Here is a 14,733-nt window from a genome sequence, read left to right on the forward strand (position 1 = left end):
CGAATTGCGCGCCAACCGCCCGCATTTTTGATCGTTTTCCTTTTTTTAAACAGTCAGTACTAACTAATATATTTACAAGTTTGAAGATTTTGGTAAACTCGGTACTAGCTTAGTTAAATACGACAATTTTACATAATCAGATTAAATTAACCATCTAGCTGTAGAACTCATGTTGAGCCTCGTCCTTGCGGACGCTGGTCTTGTAACCCTTTTCGAAATCCTTGGCGTTGACCACATAGCGATTCTCGCGCACCGCGTGCATTCCAGCCTCTTGGCAAATGGCATTGATATCTGCATTGGAGATCTTGTCCGGGCGTGCAATGATGTCCTCCAGGTCCACATCCTCGCCCACATTCATTTTTGAGGTGATTGTGGTGAAAACCAAGCGCTTCTGGCGACGATCTGGTAACGGAAATTCAATTTTGCGATCCAAACGGCCGGGACGCAATAGAGCAGGATCTAAGGTATCCGCACGATTGGTGGCCATGATAACTTTAATGTTGGTGGTCTCATCGAAGCCATCCATTTGGTTGAGCAGCTCCAGCAGAATGCGCTGCACTTCGCGATCCGCACCTGTCTGTGCATCGAAACGCCTGGTGGCAATCGCGTCAATTTCATCAATGAAAATAACTGAAGGAGAATTCTGCTTGGCTAAGCGGAAAAGATCTCGCACCATGCGCGGCCCCTCGCCGAGGTATTTCTGTACGAACTCAGAGCCCACGACACGAATGAAGGATGCAGTTGTGTGATGGGCCACCGCTTTGGCCAGCATGGTTTTACCACATCCAGGTGGTCCAAAAAGGAGGACGCCGCGTGGAGGATCAATGCCTAAAAGAGAATTAGTGGAAATAGTCATTTAACATTGCGATTAACCCACCAATCTGCTTGTACAGCTGAGCGTGGGTCAAGGGCAGCTCGACAGCCTCGCGTATCTCCTGTTTCTGCATGTCCAAGCCTCCAATGTCCGAGTAGCTGACATCCGGCCTTTCGTCCGGCGATAGCATCGATATGGTGCTGTCCGCCTCCGGCGGTACCAGATCGACCAGGCAATTGCTCTGCTTGTGAAGCGCGACCGAAGAGGACGGCTTCAGTTGCTCCCTGTCGATGGTGGATAGCACTCGAACGTAGTAGTTGGAGCCGGTGGTGGAGGCCACTATGCCATTGTTTTCGTCCACCGCCTCCAGAAACTGACCAATAACCAGGGGCACGGCTTTTATGCGCTTCACTTCTTCCTGGGCATGAATGAACTCCTTCTTAAGGTTGCGTTGCTCCTCCTTGATGTAATCCTCCTGTACCTGGATGAGCTCCAGTTCCATCTGGAGCTTCTTGTAGAGCACATACAGATCATGCGGATCCAGTCCATCGTACTTCTGCAGCGATTTCTGATGAAACTGTGCAATTTCCTCCTTTAACAAACGCATTTTCGTTTAATGCCTGTGAATATTCGGTTCGAAAGGAAAGGCAATGACAAGCATTTTCAAAAGTTAAGGCAGGATGGCATTCAAAAGTTATCGATAACAGTTATTTAGCTAACGGTGGAATGTGAATTTCAATACTAGAAAAAGCTACACGACATGGGCGTAGTCAGATAATATTTATTTTATTTAAAAAATATCAAAATATGAAAATGATAAAATTTCTAAAGTAGTTCTAACCCCTTTTGGCGCGGTTTCGCGTCGCCACGTGAATGGCAATCAGCTGTTTCACCGACCTGTTGTTTTTCTTGGACTTGCTTTTGTTGTGGTTGCTTTTCTGCCTCCGACGTGGAGCGATCTATTTATATATCTATTTTGGTTTATTTTGGAACCACCACATATTCTCTTCGGCATAGGCAACTTATATATGCCCAAGCATTGGCACTTTCTGTGAGACGGTTAAACACTTACTCAAAGAACGGTCGCTAGATATCGACGTTGTGCAACGCCGGCTTTGATTGGGAAATCCTGGTCAGATTCCATCAGCCAGAAATTTATAGATTTTCCAACGGACAAGAATAAATTGATATCGGTGTCAAATTATGTCAATTATGGCCATTATGTAACGCCCCGATTCCTGTCCAGCACACTTTGCACACGAGTCAGACCCAAAGGCCGACCAGCCGCCTACACCATGGACATCCTAATCTTTCTGACGGCGGCGGCCCATCTGGTCTACACACCCTTTACGAAAGTAGAGGAGAGCTTCAATCTGCAGGCCATGCACGATATTCTATATCTGCGAAACAACTTTACGCAGGTGGAAGACACAAGTTTCCCCAACCTCTTGTCAGATCACTAACAACTTTCTGCATTTTAGTATGATCACCATGATTATCCGGGCGTGGTTCCACGCACCTTCATCGGCCCGCTGGTGGTGTCCATGATCTCTGCCCCGTTCGTTCTTCTCTTCGAGACCCTCAGCATCAACAAGTTCTGGGCCCAATATGTAGGTAAAATCAGCATTTCAACTGCCCATTTCGGTATGCTAATTCATTGTGTACCCCTTAGTGCGTCTCGTCCTGGCTGGAGCCATCTCTGTGGCCTGGAACAACCTACGGCAGGCGGTGACAAAGATTTACGGAGTCGAGGTGCGTCTGTGGTTCACAGCCATCACTATTACGCAGTTCCACTTCATGTTCTACATGACTCGGCCGCTGCCCAATATCTTTGCACTGCCGATGGGTAAGTCGAGAAGACGGTGCCTGATAGGTACCCAATTATATTTTACTTATCGTTGCAGTGCTCTTTGCCATTGCTTATTGGCTGCGCGATCAGCACAAGCCATTCATCATCTGCTCTGGCATATCCATACTCGTCTTTCGATCCGAGTTGGCGTTATTTTTGGGTATTTTGCTGGTGGTGAGCCTCCTACGGCGAAAAGTCTCCATTGACGGGTGAGATTACCAATCATTACATACTATTTAATACAAATTTTGGTATAAATAGGCTACTCAAAATTGCTCTGCCGGCTGGCGTATGCATTTTGGCAGCCACAGTGCTAGTGGACTCGTTCTTTTGGCGCCGCCTCCTTTGGCCCGAAGGGGAGGTGCTATGGTACAACACTATACTCAATAAAAGCTCCAACTGGGGTACTTCGCCCTTCCTATGGTACTTTTACTCCGCCCTGCCTCGTGCCATGGGTGCATCACTGGTGCTTGTACCCATCGGCGTCACACTGGAGCCACGTATTCGCCCATTGGTCTTGTCAGCTCTTCTCTTTGTCCTGTTGTACTCCATTCTGCCCCACAAGGAGCTGCGTTTCATCATCTACGTGTTTCCCGTTCTCAACATTGCTGCGGCTTGCGCATGCCAACGGATGTAATTTTTGACTTATTTAATGTATAAGATGAAATTCTATTAACGATTTGTTTCCTCGTTTAGTTGGATGAATAGCGCCAAGTCAACGTGGCATAGCTTCCTGGCGCTCGCCTGTGGAGCCCATCTCCTGTTAAATGTGCTTATGACGGTCTTCTTACTTGTCATTTCGGGCACTAACTATCCGGGCGGAGCAGCTCTATCCCGCTTGCATCGCTTGGAAGCTGGCACCTCAAATGTCTCCGTTCACATTTCCAACTTGGCCGCCCAGAGCGGCGTGTCGCGCTTTATGGAAATAAATAATGAATGGATTTACAGCAAGGACGAGGCAATGAACTACACCCAAGCGGATTTGGATGCATACACACATCTTTTGGTGGAGGCGAAAAACAAACAAAACACCGAGCTATGGGCATCGCTCCAAAACGACTTCGATACGCTGGAGTTTGTTGACTGCTTCAACAACATCGGCATTCAATACAATTCACTGCTGCCGGTGCGAATAAAAACGAAGCCGTGCATTTGTATACTTAAAAAGAAGAAGCCTCTTCCAAAAGAGGTATCAAACACAAAAGAGAAAAAAGCAAAAACTAAGGCATCCCCGGTTGAAAAAGAAACGCTATTACCTTCTGTTAAAGATGTTTCAGTAGTGATAGGAGATCCGAAATTAAAATCCAGGCTACAAGTCGAACCGGATGATGATGATGGCATCGTGGCAACTGTGGAGGAGATGTCACTAGAACTAGAAACGGATGTTGAACCTCAAGCTGGGGCAGAGACCATCGAAGCGCCCTTCAAGGAGATTAACTTCCAGGAGCTGCGAACCCTCGCGTTGGGACAGGCAACCAAGAAGTCGAGAGCAGCCACCAAGATGAAGATTCGACAAATTATCGAGCAGCACTACCGAGCCAAGGGCAAGCAAATCGAAAACGACTCCGCAGAGACCCACAAGACCCAAGGACGCGCTGGATTACGGCAGTCCGTAAAGTCCATTATAAAGCAGGAGAAGATCAAGGAAATGATCGAGCAGATTGCTACGATGGATCTGACACGCATGTGCGATTTGGAAAAGACATCGACCAAAGATTGCTTAAAACAGGTCATTGACAAAATAGATGACAGCGAGGGTTTGAAATCAAAATGACAAAACTTATCATAGTTTGAACAGTTTTTAAATTAAAATAAGAGTTTGTTAACGGCACATATGTAAACATTTAAAATAAAAACAAGAATGAAAGCGAGTATTGGCAATAAAAGTTGTATGCCCTGCCTATGTTTTATAGAAAAATAGGTTTGCAAATTCCAAGGCCAAAACGCACCCGAATCGCATCAAAACCGCGTTCAAGTCGCCGAAATTCGCACCTAAGCCGCGTTCAAGTCGCTTTAAATCGCCCCTAAACCGCGTTTGATTGGCTATTATCGCACCCAAACCGCTCCCATACCAAACACAAATCGCCAAATAGAGTATCACTCATGACGTCACCTGGGACATATATTTTGCTGCTCAAAATGAAATCCTTTAAATTAAATTATAGAGTATTAAACGTGATGTCATATTAAAGACTTGCCATTGGTGATATCGCAAAAGCCCCATCTCTAGAGTGAACGCGATATATTTAAAGTAGCAGTGGTGGAAACACACCAAATTTATTCGAACAAATCTAAATTAGAAAACTGCAGGGGAAGGTGTTTGTTATCTACTATATAAAAAGGTGCGATAAGCCAGCAATAACAAATAACGTTACACTAATCCTCCCTTCGCCACAACAAAACCCTCACACGTATCCAACCACCAGCAATCATATGTTTTCGTATCACCTTCAGGTTGACCTCAGGCACAGTACGACGAATTTTGGAAGGGGTGCAGTGCGCTGAAATGGAGCTGACTGGATGGGTGAAGAACTACGACTGGGGCCGCAAGGGCATCAACTCGGCGGTGGCCCAGCTGGCCATGGCCAATGATCCGGATTTTCGGCTTAACGAGGAGGAGACCTACGCGGAAATGTGGATGGGCACACATGTGTGCGGCGTGTCCGTGGTCAAGGAAACCGGCGAGACTCTGGACCGGGTGCTGAAAAAAGACCTTTCATACCTGTTCAAGGTCCTAAGCATCAACAAGGCGCTCAGCATCCAGGTGCATCCGAACAAGTGCGAGGCGGAGCGTCTACACAAGGAGCGCCCGGATATCTACAAGGATCCCAATCACAAGCCGGAACTGGCCATTGCCCTCACGCCGTTTCTGGCCCTCGTGGGCTTTATGTCAGCTGAAGACATCATGGACTACATAGATGAGTTCCAGCCACTAAGTAAACTCATTGGCAAGGAGGCTGTGGAGCAACTCCACGACTCGACCGACGCGGAAAGCGTTAAGTTGTGCTACGAGAAGCTGATGAAGACCGAGGAGTTGGTAATAGCCAAGTGCATCAGTGAGATAGCCAAGGATTATCAAACCGGTGAGTCAATCTGTGCACACTTAGGAATATAAACTAACCCAGACCCTTGAAATAGAACTGAAATCCAACGATCTGCTGGATGTGTTCACCAAGGTCAACAACGACTTCCCCGGCGATGTGGGCGTACTGTCCCTGTTTTTCCTCAATCTAATCCGCCTGCAGCCTGGTCAGGCGATCTATTTGGGCGCAAACGAGATTCACGCCTACCTGGACGGCGACTGCGTGGAGTGCATGGCCTGCTCGGACAATGTAATACGGGCTGGACTCACGCCCAAGTACAAGGATGTGGACCAGCTGCTGGAATCGGTGATCTTCGAAAGTTCGTACAAGGATCGCAAGGAATTCGTACCGTACCGCATAGATGGGCAGGTCCAGGTCTATATTCCACCAGTATCTGATTTCGCCGTGATAACTGTGAACATCGAACACACGGTGGAGTCGTACACGCTAGAGATACAAGCCTTTGGTTCCATACTGATAGTCCTGAAGGGATCCCGCATTCTGAAACTGAAAACGCAGCAGGGAGATAAGGAGATCTTGGTGACCCGCGGCAGCATTGTGTACATTCCCGTCGAGGCAGCGCCGGAAATCGATTTCGCTAAGTCCGACGATTGCGATGAGGACTTCAGCGGCTACATAGCAACCAGCAACTACTTTCGAGTGCCATAAAATTCTCAGTTAATCTAAATTTTTGTACAGTGCAATAAATCCATTAACACGTTTTGGTGGTGAATTAATTTATTTATAATTACATGCAATTAAGAGCTAAGAATGTAAGCTAAAGTGGCAAATGTAGCGATAAATAAGTTATCTAATCAATTGGCTATACTCGTTCCATGGTACATTTAATAATTAACGAGAAATATCTTGCGCACAAACAGGTAGTTTCTTAAATATTTGCGATTATTGCAACCAACAATTTCATATATGTACTTAAGCTAGAGCTACGAAACTCGATCGGTTACATTCACTGGCGATAAAGTATTCATACGTACGAAGCAAGAGGTTCGAGTGCAAATCTAGAGTAATTCAATAGAATCGGTGCTTGGACTGCTGGGCCTACGAAATACCCATATACATGGCCTACTTAAAAAGGGTTAACAATGGAGAACATAAAATTGGCTACGATATAATAACACCCGTCTTTGTCTGTGCCCGTGCGGGATGCGGTGGTTCTACGAATTGTAAATACATCAATTCACATTTATCCATCTCAGCAGCAGTTACTTGGTTTGATTTCACAAAGTTTGGTAAAATGCTCAAAAAGTTTGTACCAAAAACAGAGTACATCATACGGTAAATCTCATAATAAAATTGTTTCCGGCGCCTTTCGGTTGCCATTTGTACACGAGTGTAGTAATAGTAAGTAGTTAGTATGTTGGTTCGCATATATATATATATATATATACATATATATATAGTTGTAGAAAGTAGTAGGTAGTTCATCCGGCTCGGCGGCTCGAAGTTCTTGTAAGTATAGATGGGTTTGTTACGCTTGCGCTTGCCAGGAGCAGTTGCCACTACTTGTATGTGTATAATATATGGTATAAATAACGCAATACCACCAGCTACGTTTTGTGCCCACAACATTGGTTCCTTTCCCTAGCAAGATTGAAATGGAGGTGTCCGACTATCGTGTTTCGCTATTGATTCGGGACGTGGCCGTTGTGCATATTTAACTCTTGAGCAGATTGTTCGCGCGCTTGTTGACGCCATCCATGCGTATGTTGTTGGCATCACCCTTGGCATTGATGCGGTCCACCTGCTTGTTTTGGTTCTCCAGCTCGGAGCCCATGTCTAGGGCCATGTTGCGCAAATTGCCCAGCATGGAGTTCACCTGTCCCAGATTCTCGTCCATCTCGTCCTCGCGTGCATCGTTCGTGATCCTGGCCACATAGCCGGATTGCGGCGGAGCACCCATTCCGCCGCGTTCCCGCTCATCGATGACCCTTTGCGGCTGGCTGGCCACGATTTTGCCATCGTCATTGGCCTTCCAGGCGCTCTCGCCGTCGTCCTTGATGTTCACCTTTTTCCAGGGCAGCACACAGATGCCGCAGCACTTCTCCATGCCACTCAAGTTCTTCTCCGCCTCCCTCATGTCCGCGTTGATCCGGTCCATGCCCTCCTCAATTCGGTCCAGCTGCTCGCCCTGGTCATCCAAGGCCACCAGCGTGCGGATTCCGGCTTCCTTGCTCTCGTCCATGAGGGCGAGCATCCGACGCGTGCTCTCCAGGGATTCATCGGCCACCTGTCCGGACTTAAGCTGCAGCTCCTGGAGCTCCGTGCGCGGCTCAGCATTCTCTACGGCGGCCATTTCGTGACTATCTATTTGGTGATTGGGTGCTTGGGAGCTTTGGTGAGATCACTTGAATGCTTAGCAAGTGGTTGCGAGGCAAGACGACTGTCTTGTTGTTTTTGGGTGGGGAAATCTGGCCAGTGACTCACACTCGCGAGATGAAAAACTACCCTTTGTGCTGGTTCGGTGTGTGACTTCAATGGATATGTAATTGGGGCTGGGCTAAGCTCGTTTTTGCTATATACGTAGGAACTTATTAACAAGTTTCAATAATTTATTTGCGAAAGTATGAATTTTCACACCACACAACAATTCGCCAATTTGTATACTAGAGCTGCAAAAAAATCGATGTCAACATCGATGCCGTTTTCAATAGGCGATGTTTGGGTGTGTTCACACTATCTAATATTGCATTTAGGTTTAGTGCAAACTATTTATTAGCAAATTACAACGATGTAATTTGGAACTGCGAAATAGTATTCGGCTTAAATTTTTCTATCAAATTTGATTTAAAAAGTCAGATTACCATGTAGAAACTATTATTTTAGTGTAACCGGAGATTTTTATCTATGCCACAAACCCTAGCTGGAGTCAGTGAAAAATCAAAATTATTTTACTTTTATAGAAATATTTCCAATCTAGTCACTGTAACCTCTCAACTCGTATTGTACAGAAAATATATTTTTTATTTTACTAGAGTTGTCTACGTGTTAAGGTCGATTTTTATGCAGTGAATAGTTAAATGTTTTTTCAATACTTCCAGGCCACGCATTCTTTACGACGCCGCTCTGATCTTAATTGCGCGCGCAGTGTTGAAAAGTGTGTTTGAAATATTAACGCTTTGTTTTTTCGGTACAGCGTCAGTCTTCAGCTGCTCGAATTTTCCATTAATTACCCGTGTTTATTAATTTCGAATTCGCTCGTGGCCAATTGGGCATAGCATATATTTAGTCATGGACGATTCGCGCAGATCGCTGGCGGGCAAGGCAAGTTTATGGTGGTTTCAGATGGTGTTGCTTCCATATCCCGGGAATAGACTTCCAAACATTTTCCCGTTTTCATTTCTAAAACAATAGTTTAAATTCCAGCAGATCGATTCTCGTTGCTCATCGATGGCGACCAACGATGAAAGCGTCTCAATGTATTTATCCTTTGACGCGGAGGACACTTTGTCCAATGCAAAGTGGCAGTCGGCCCTGGTCACCCAGAGCAGTCAGTTCCTAGAGGTGCACACCAGCAAGGTGGAGGTGCACACAGATGACAAGGACCTCAGGCGCACTGTCCTGAAGGATCTACAGCAGTTGACTATCGGCGAACCAGACCAGAATTCGCCACTTCGCCCATTTGACAAGAGCATTCTCAACAGGCACAACGCCTTGTGCTCCACTCCCTCCAAGGACAATGCCTCGCAGCCACCGCAGATCTTGGGCATGGATCTAACCCACATTTACGACAAGGAGAACTCCCAGCCGGAGGGGGATAATCACAATGGTGGCGATAACTCGACCTTGTCAAGTTCTGTGAACGTGACCGCCAATACGGTTAAGGCCAATACCCTACAAACCGACGACGCTACCATGGACAATGTATCCGTGCAGGAGGCTCCCAAGACCCCAGCTCCAAGCCAAGTCTATCCCTTGAGTGCAAATGTAGTGTTAGAGAATATAACCGAAGGTGGGCTTATACTTTTTTAGATATGGTTCCTTCTATAAACATCTATATTTACAGTATCAAACGAAGGGGTATCTATGCTGGTCTCACCGGAAGAGGGCGAAAAGGAGGTCCAGGTCAAGGAGGTAGTGAACGAAGTCTCCGAGCTGATTGCCAAAGCTCTGAAGATCTCCGCTGATTCTGTGAAGCCATCGGCCTCCAAATTAAAAGTAGATGTGGGCAAGAAGAGACAGTCTATGACCTCCGCTTATTCGGGGGTCCTACCGCGCCCTCGCCGCTCATTTCTGCCTACCACCACTACAGAGACGCGCACGTACTCCTTCAAGCAGCGTATGTCGGTGGTGGTCAAGACCACACTCAACAGCCCAGCTCGCAAGCTGAGTGTCGGCGGTGGTCTGGCGGTAGGGCGCCGCAGCTGCTTGCCCGTTTCCAAGCTAACAAAGGGTAGCAACAGAAAGTCGCTTGCTGTGACCAGCGGGCGTACGCCCGAGAAGACCACCTCAAAGCCGTCAAAGCTATCGATCAAAAGCAATTCGGAGGCAGTATTTAACTGCAAACATTGCGGCACAACCTTTCGAGTAATGGCACTTCTCGACATGCATATGCGAATGCACGACCAGGTTGACAACGGACCCAAGCTACTAAAGCGTCAGAACACCCACCCGGTTGCAGCGGGAGGATCAAAGAATCGCTGCAAGTTCTGCGATAAGAACTTCGCACTGGAACGTGCTTTGCACATCCATCTAATGCAGAACTGCGACAAGATACCGCCGTCCGAGAAGCGCAAGCTGCAGTTCACCGAGCTGAACCACGAGAAGAAGGCCCAGCTGCCAAAGATTGGTGGTGCCAGTGGGATTAACCACGCAATGACAATGCCCCAGAAGCCACAGCAACGCATGAGCGTCATTCCAAAATTAGGTAATAATTGTTAAACGGCTAAAATATTGTTCACAAGCACTTAAAGTCTTACTTCCAATTCCCAGCTCCCTCAAACGGAACCCAGTCCATGGCTCCACCGAGCGTCAAGAAAGTTCCCAAGAGCGTTGCGCATGCCGGCGTCTACCGCACTCCCACGAAGTCTGTGCCCTGTCACATATGCAAGCAGTCCTTTAAGAGCATACTGGAGTTCACAAACCACAGCCTGACGGTACATGCAAAAAACCAGGGAAAGAAGATGACCGGTGGAGAGGGCGCACCGAGTGCTCAGGATTAAATCAAACGATTCGTGTGTAGCCTAGTATATGTCTAAGTTAAATGTACTTTAATCTCTCCCAGTTTAAATGCACGTTTACATAATCACTTGCTCTTCTTTTCGGGCGGTGGTTTCATGTCCACACCCTCGGTTTTGATATCCAGAGGTCCCGTGGCATTGTTCATTTCGGAGGCATTACCAGCTGCGTTCAGATCATCGCCAGCTGGTGGGGGCTGCTGGAGATTCTGCAGCATGGGCGGTATTGGTGGGGGAAATTTACGCAAAAGCTCTGCCAGCAGCATGTCCACACGCTGCTTCTGGAACAGAGTACCACTATTCTCATCCTTTGCTGCGTTGGCGTCCTTCTTATCTGACTTGGACTTATCTGACACTAGAAATGATTTGGTTGGTTAGCAAACGATTCTAATATAAGAGAATATATATACGTACAAACTTTGTTGGAAGAGAAGTCCCACGTGTAACCCTTGTTGGGATGGTATCGGGCATAGCTGCTAGCCTCCTCGAAGGCGGATTGCAGGTTCACCACGGTGTTGAGCTGGAAACACAGCGATTAACCAAATGAATCGGGTATCCGACAAGGGATACTCACTATGCGGGCATTGATGACGTTGGCAAGATCAGGCGCTTTGTAGACGGTCCCTCCGATGATGTAGTAGTCGGCTATCGGCGTGGCCTCCGAGGGATTATGTCGGTGTTGCTTGCGGATCACATAAAGAATGGGCTCCGCCACGTGCAGCAGAATGTATTCCAGGCCGATCATGTTGCTAAAGGATGGAGGCGATTAAATTGATGCAAAAGAAAAGGCAGGACACCTACTGTAGGTGCTCCGGACCAAGGCGCTGCATCCGGACAGTCTCGTTGTTGCACATGTGATCATAAAAGGGATTCGACTTGCGGCAGAAGTAGTCCATGACGGTCTGCGGACTAAGGGTGGCCATCATCTGGGTGTCGTGCCAGGAGAGGCGCAGGTGGTCATTGGTCATCTGTCTGCTGGCCATTGTGGATGTGGATGCACGTGCGCCTTATTGGGCTGTGGCGGTGGGAAGTGGCTACAATGTGTTCTCGCTTGGCAATGACCACGACTAATTTGTGGGTCAATGGCGTTGAGAGAGCTTCTTTTTCCTATTCCTATTCCTAGCGATCGCTTTGTTTACAAGCTATTTTCAGCCGCACGCTGCCAATTGGAAACTGTCGCTGGTAGTTTTTTGATTTATTTGTTGTGTAATAATTAATTTAGCAGACCGTGGTGCACGCTGCTCCCGCTCTGCCACCTCCACATTAATACTGTAAGTGTTTTGCTGATTTACTGTCCTTTGTGGCGAGCTCTTATTGTGTTTTCTACTCGTGATGTGCCTTGCGCTCGCTAAAAAAACGATTTGTTTGTTATTTTCGCTTGGTCGACTGTTCGCACTACGCAACACTGCTCGCAGTTCGCCCGTGTTGGACAGTGTGTGCGCTGCGCCTGGTGGCAACGCTTTGTTTGGGGCAGATAAGAAGAAGCAGCGGGGCAGCGTCTGCGAAAAAGTTTAAAAATAAACAAATTCCGTTTTAAATCAAACTGATATTCAATTTTCCGGGCGCGCAGTAAAATCGTAGCAGCCCCACACATACACACAAGAGAGTCAGTTTCTAAAGCGGAATTTGTGCTCTCGCACGAAACTTGGCCCATTTCTTTGGGACTCAATCTCATAATTGGGAATCATATCAGTTCGTTCTGTTCACTTCGTCGTGGCGCACGGGATCCAGACGGACAGCAGCGCACAGCTCTCGCAATGGTAACCACCCATTAGTTATCTCACGAACTAGCAAATCAATAGCAACTCCAGAACCCATGTACATTGATTCACCCGCACAGCGCCACTACCACCCACTCATCCGTGTATATAGTTCTGAGCATTGCATATATATAAGCGCCAGTCAAGGTCGTACGATTCTCGGCCAGGCGCAGATATGTGTGTACGAAAATGTTCTTTTTTTACGCCTCACCTTGATTTTCAACTATACGATCGTGCGTGTGTGTCTGTGCTGTTTCCATGGCTGCCAAACTTTGTTTATTCCACCTGAGATGTGTTTATTGCAAGTCCCGTGTAAATACCCGCCTAAGTGTTTTGTGTGCCAGGATCAGTGTTGGGAAGGCCACGATCGTTTTGTACCTAGTTTAGGTACAAGTTAGTTTCAAAAATATATAGTACCGGAATCATGCAAAATTCCAGTTAAAATATATTTTAAATTCAACCAATTTTGTCGTATGCTGATAATAGGTGCATCATGTAAATATAAAAAGTATTTAATATATAGATAAATGGTTAAGGGAAATAAAGTTTGGAAGAATTATTGCCCCAACACTGGTCAGAGTGAACTCCGTTCCGAAACGACTCAATTCTGTTCTCTTCTAGATTGTCACACACTTTATAGGCGGATCCCTTCCAGATCCGAGGCACAGTCCCTTTCAGCAATATGCGCTACATAAAGCCGGAGCCGTACTATGAAGTAATCGAACAGCAAACTCAATCTCTTACAGCCTCTAAAACAAAGCCCAATAATCAAACATACTAACCATCTACCATTTACAGGGGCTTCCTCCATTTAATGTCAGCGGCAGTCCTTTCAATGTGGTACCCATTCACAACTACCCAGAGCTCATGAAGGACACCTGCGCCCTGATCAACGCCGAGTGGCCGCGATCAGAAACGGCGCGCATGCGCTCCCTGGAAGCCTCCTGTGACAGCCTGCCCTGCAGCCTGGTGCTGACCACCGAGGGCATGTGCCGCGTGATCGCTCACCTCAAGCTCAGCCCGATTAACTCCAAGAAAAAGGCCTGCTTTGTGGAGTCCGTGGTGGTGGACAAGCGGCACCGCGGTCAGGGATTTGGCAAACTGATCATGAAGTTCGCCGAGGACTATTGCCGCGTGGTGCTAGACCTCAAGACCATCTATCTGTCCACCATCGACCAGGATGGATTCTACGAGCGCATCGGCTACGAGTACTGCGCACCCATTACAATGTATGGGCCGCGTCACTGCGAGCTGCCCAGCTTGCAAAATGCCAAAAAGAAATACATGAAGAAGGTCTTATAGACGTCAACGCCAGTAGTAGTTGGTTTGGCTAATTTGGGCCGTGCCCAGGCTGATCAGAGAGTGGCAGTGAACTAGTCAAATTGGCAAACGATTGAAATTCTTTACGGGTTTTACCTGCCCAGCAGCTGCTCCGAGCCATAACCTGTGGATGCCACACAGTCTGCCAATTGCATGTGTGATTGCATCGTTGCTCTGGCAAATTGCAAAGCAGCTAATGCTTTTGATTCCATTACACCGATAAGCAAACCATTCACCAAGCGCTTGTGTTGATTTTTAAATATTACTTTCCGCATGTATTTTTTAAACTTTTTGGTTCTTTTTGTATGACAAAAGTGACCCGGGCTGTTCGGTACATCTATAAGGCTGATGTTAACCTAATCCTAACTGCTTAGCAATTATAATTTGTTATAGTTTTGCTCAAGTGTGTGCATAATTGCTCCTAGACGGAAAATCTACCTGCCTGCAATGATGATTATGCATATGATTATGATAATAAGAAGCTCAAGTATCTTCCAACGAAACATAGCAAATAGACATATCGAGCCTTAGCATTAAGCACTCAACGAAGGGCAATAACTTCCAATAAAACGTGTAGCAATTTAAGTTACCATCTCTTGTTCCTGGGCGGAAGTGGCGATGACGGAAACGCCTGTCTGGCAGCATGAGCGATGCACTGCATCCATTTGGCCGCACATGACAAGTTCAAGTTCACGGCGACGACGTCTATAAA

At 46.9% G+C, this 14,733-nt stretch overlaps 7 protein-coding genes across 10 annotated transcripts; 4 read left to right on the forward strand and 3 right to left on the reverse strand.

The window, feature by feature from the left end:
* Nucleotide 1: 1 nt before the first annotated feature.
* LOC6552280 (26S proteasome regulatory subunit 6B) lies at nt 2-1,708 on the reverse strand. Its single transcript, XM_001980724.3, has 3 exons — nt 1,656-1,708; nt 878-1,434; nt 2-828 (listed from the first exon to the last, which is right to left on the reverse strand). Exons 2-3 carry the CDS (start codon nt 1,419-1,421, stop codon nt 155-157), a joined length of 1,218 nt encoding a protein of 405 aa, XP_001980760.2. The 5' UTR covers nt 1,422-1,434; nt 1,656-1,708; the 3' UTR covers nt 2-154.
* Nucleotides 1,679-4,537, forward strand: LOC6552279 (probable Dol-P-Man:Man(7)GlcNAc(2)-PP-Dol alpha-1,6-mannosyltransferase). Its single transcript, XM_001980723.3, has 6 exons — nt 1,679-2,235; nt 2,296-2,428; nt 2,487-2,660; nt 2,719-2,872; nt 2,925-3,296; nt 3,360-4,537. The coding sequence occupies exons 1-6, from the start codon at nt 2,110-2,112 to the stop codon at nt 4,435-4,437; spliced, it is 2,037 nt and encodes a 678-aa protein (XP_001980759.1). The 5' UTR covers nt 1,679-2,109; the 3' UTR covers nt 4,438-4,537.
* A 326-nt stretch (nt 4,538-4,863) lies between these two features.
* LOC6552278 (mannose-6-phosphate isomerase) lies at nt 4,864-6,494 on the forward strand. The gene is made up of 3 exons (XM_001980722.3): nt 4,864-5,005; nt 5,118-5,746; nt 5,802-6,494. Exons 2-3 carry the CDS (start codon nt 5,170-5,172, stop codon nt 6,413-6,415), a joined length of 1,191 nt encoding a protein of 396 aa, XP_001980758.1. The 5' UTR covers nt 4,864-5,005; nt 5,118-5,169; the 3' UTR covers nt 6,416-6,494.
* A 454-nt stretch (nt 6,495-6,948) lies between these two features.
* Nucleotides 6,949-8,737, reverse strand: LOC6552277 (synaptosomal-associated protein 25). Its single transcript, XM_001980721.3, has one exon. It carries the CDS (start codon nt 8,058-8,060, stop codon nt 7,422-7,424), a length of 639 nt encoding a protein of 212 aa, XP_001980757.1. The 5' UTR covers nt 8,061-8,737; the 3' UTR covers nt 6,949-7,421.
* Nucleotides 8,738-8,751: 14 nt separating this feature from the next.
* On the forward strand, nt 8,752-11,012 carry LOC6552276. 2 transcript variants are annotated; one of them, XM_001980720.2, is made up of 4 exons: nt 8,752-9,028; nt 9,134-9,716; nt 9,771-10,631; nt 10,697-11,012. In XM_001980720.2, exons 1-4 carry the CDS (start codon nt 8,996-8,998, stop codon nt 10,924-10,926), a joined length of 1,707 nt encoding a protein of 568 aa, XP_001980756.1. In that variant the 5' UTR covers nt 8,752-8,995; the 3' UTR covers nt 10,927-11,012. The 2 variants fall into 2 exon arrangements, with proteins under 2 accessions (XP_001980756.1, XP_015009871.1); XM_015154385.2 differs by having other exon boundaries at nt 8,847-9,028; nt 9,131-9,716.
* LOC6552275 (mediator of RNA polymerase II transcription subunit 6) lies at nt 10,952-12,440 on the reverse strand. Its single transcript, XM_026976120.1, has 4 exons — nt 11,743-12,440; nt 11,516-11,690; nt 11,356-11,461; nt 10,952-11,296 (listed from the first exon to the last, which is right to left on the reverse strand). Exons 1-4 carry the CDS (start codon nt 11,922-11,924, stop codon nt 11,010-11,012), a joined length of 750 nt encoding a protein of 249 aa, XP_026831921.1. The 5' UTR covers nt 11,925-12,440; the 3' UTR covers nt 10,952-11,009.
* Nucleotides 12,355-14,606, forward strand: LOC6552274 (N-alpha-acetyltransferase 80). Of its 3 annotated transcripts, none has more exons than XM_026976121.1 (3): nt 12,355-13,196; nt 13,323-13,416; nt 13,500-14,606. In XM_026976121.1, the coding sequence occupies exons 2-3, from the start codon at nt 13,384-13,386 to the stop codon at nt 14,001-14,003; spliced, it is 537 nt and encodes a 178-aa protein (XP_026831922.1). In that variant the 5' UTR covers nt 12,355-13,196; nt 13,323-13,383; the 3' UTR covers nt 14,004-14,606. The 3 variants fall into 3 exon arrangements, with proteins under 3 accessions (XP_026831922.1, XP_001980754.1, XP_015009874.1); XM_001980718.3 differs by having other exon boundaries at nt 12,356-12,701; XM_015154388.2 differs by lacking the exon at nt 13,323-13,416 and having other exon boundaries at nt 12,358-12,701.
* The last annotated feature ends 127 nt before the right edge of the window (nt 14,607-14,733 follow it).

Source organism: Drosophila erecta, unplaced genomic scaffold, assembly GCF_003286155.1.
Source record: "Drosophila erecta strain 14021-0224.00,06,07 unplaced genomic scaffold, DereRS2 tig00000000-arrow-pilon, whole genome shotgun sequence".
Taxonomy (NCBI): domain Eukaryota; kingdom Metazoa; phylum Arthropoda; class Insecta; order Diptera; family Drosophilidae; genus Drosophila; species Drosophila erecta.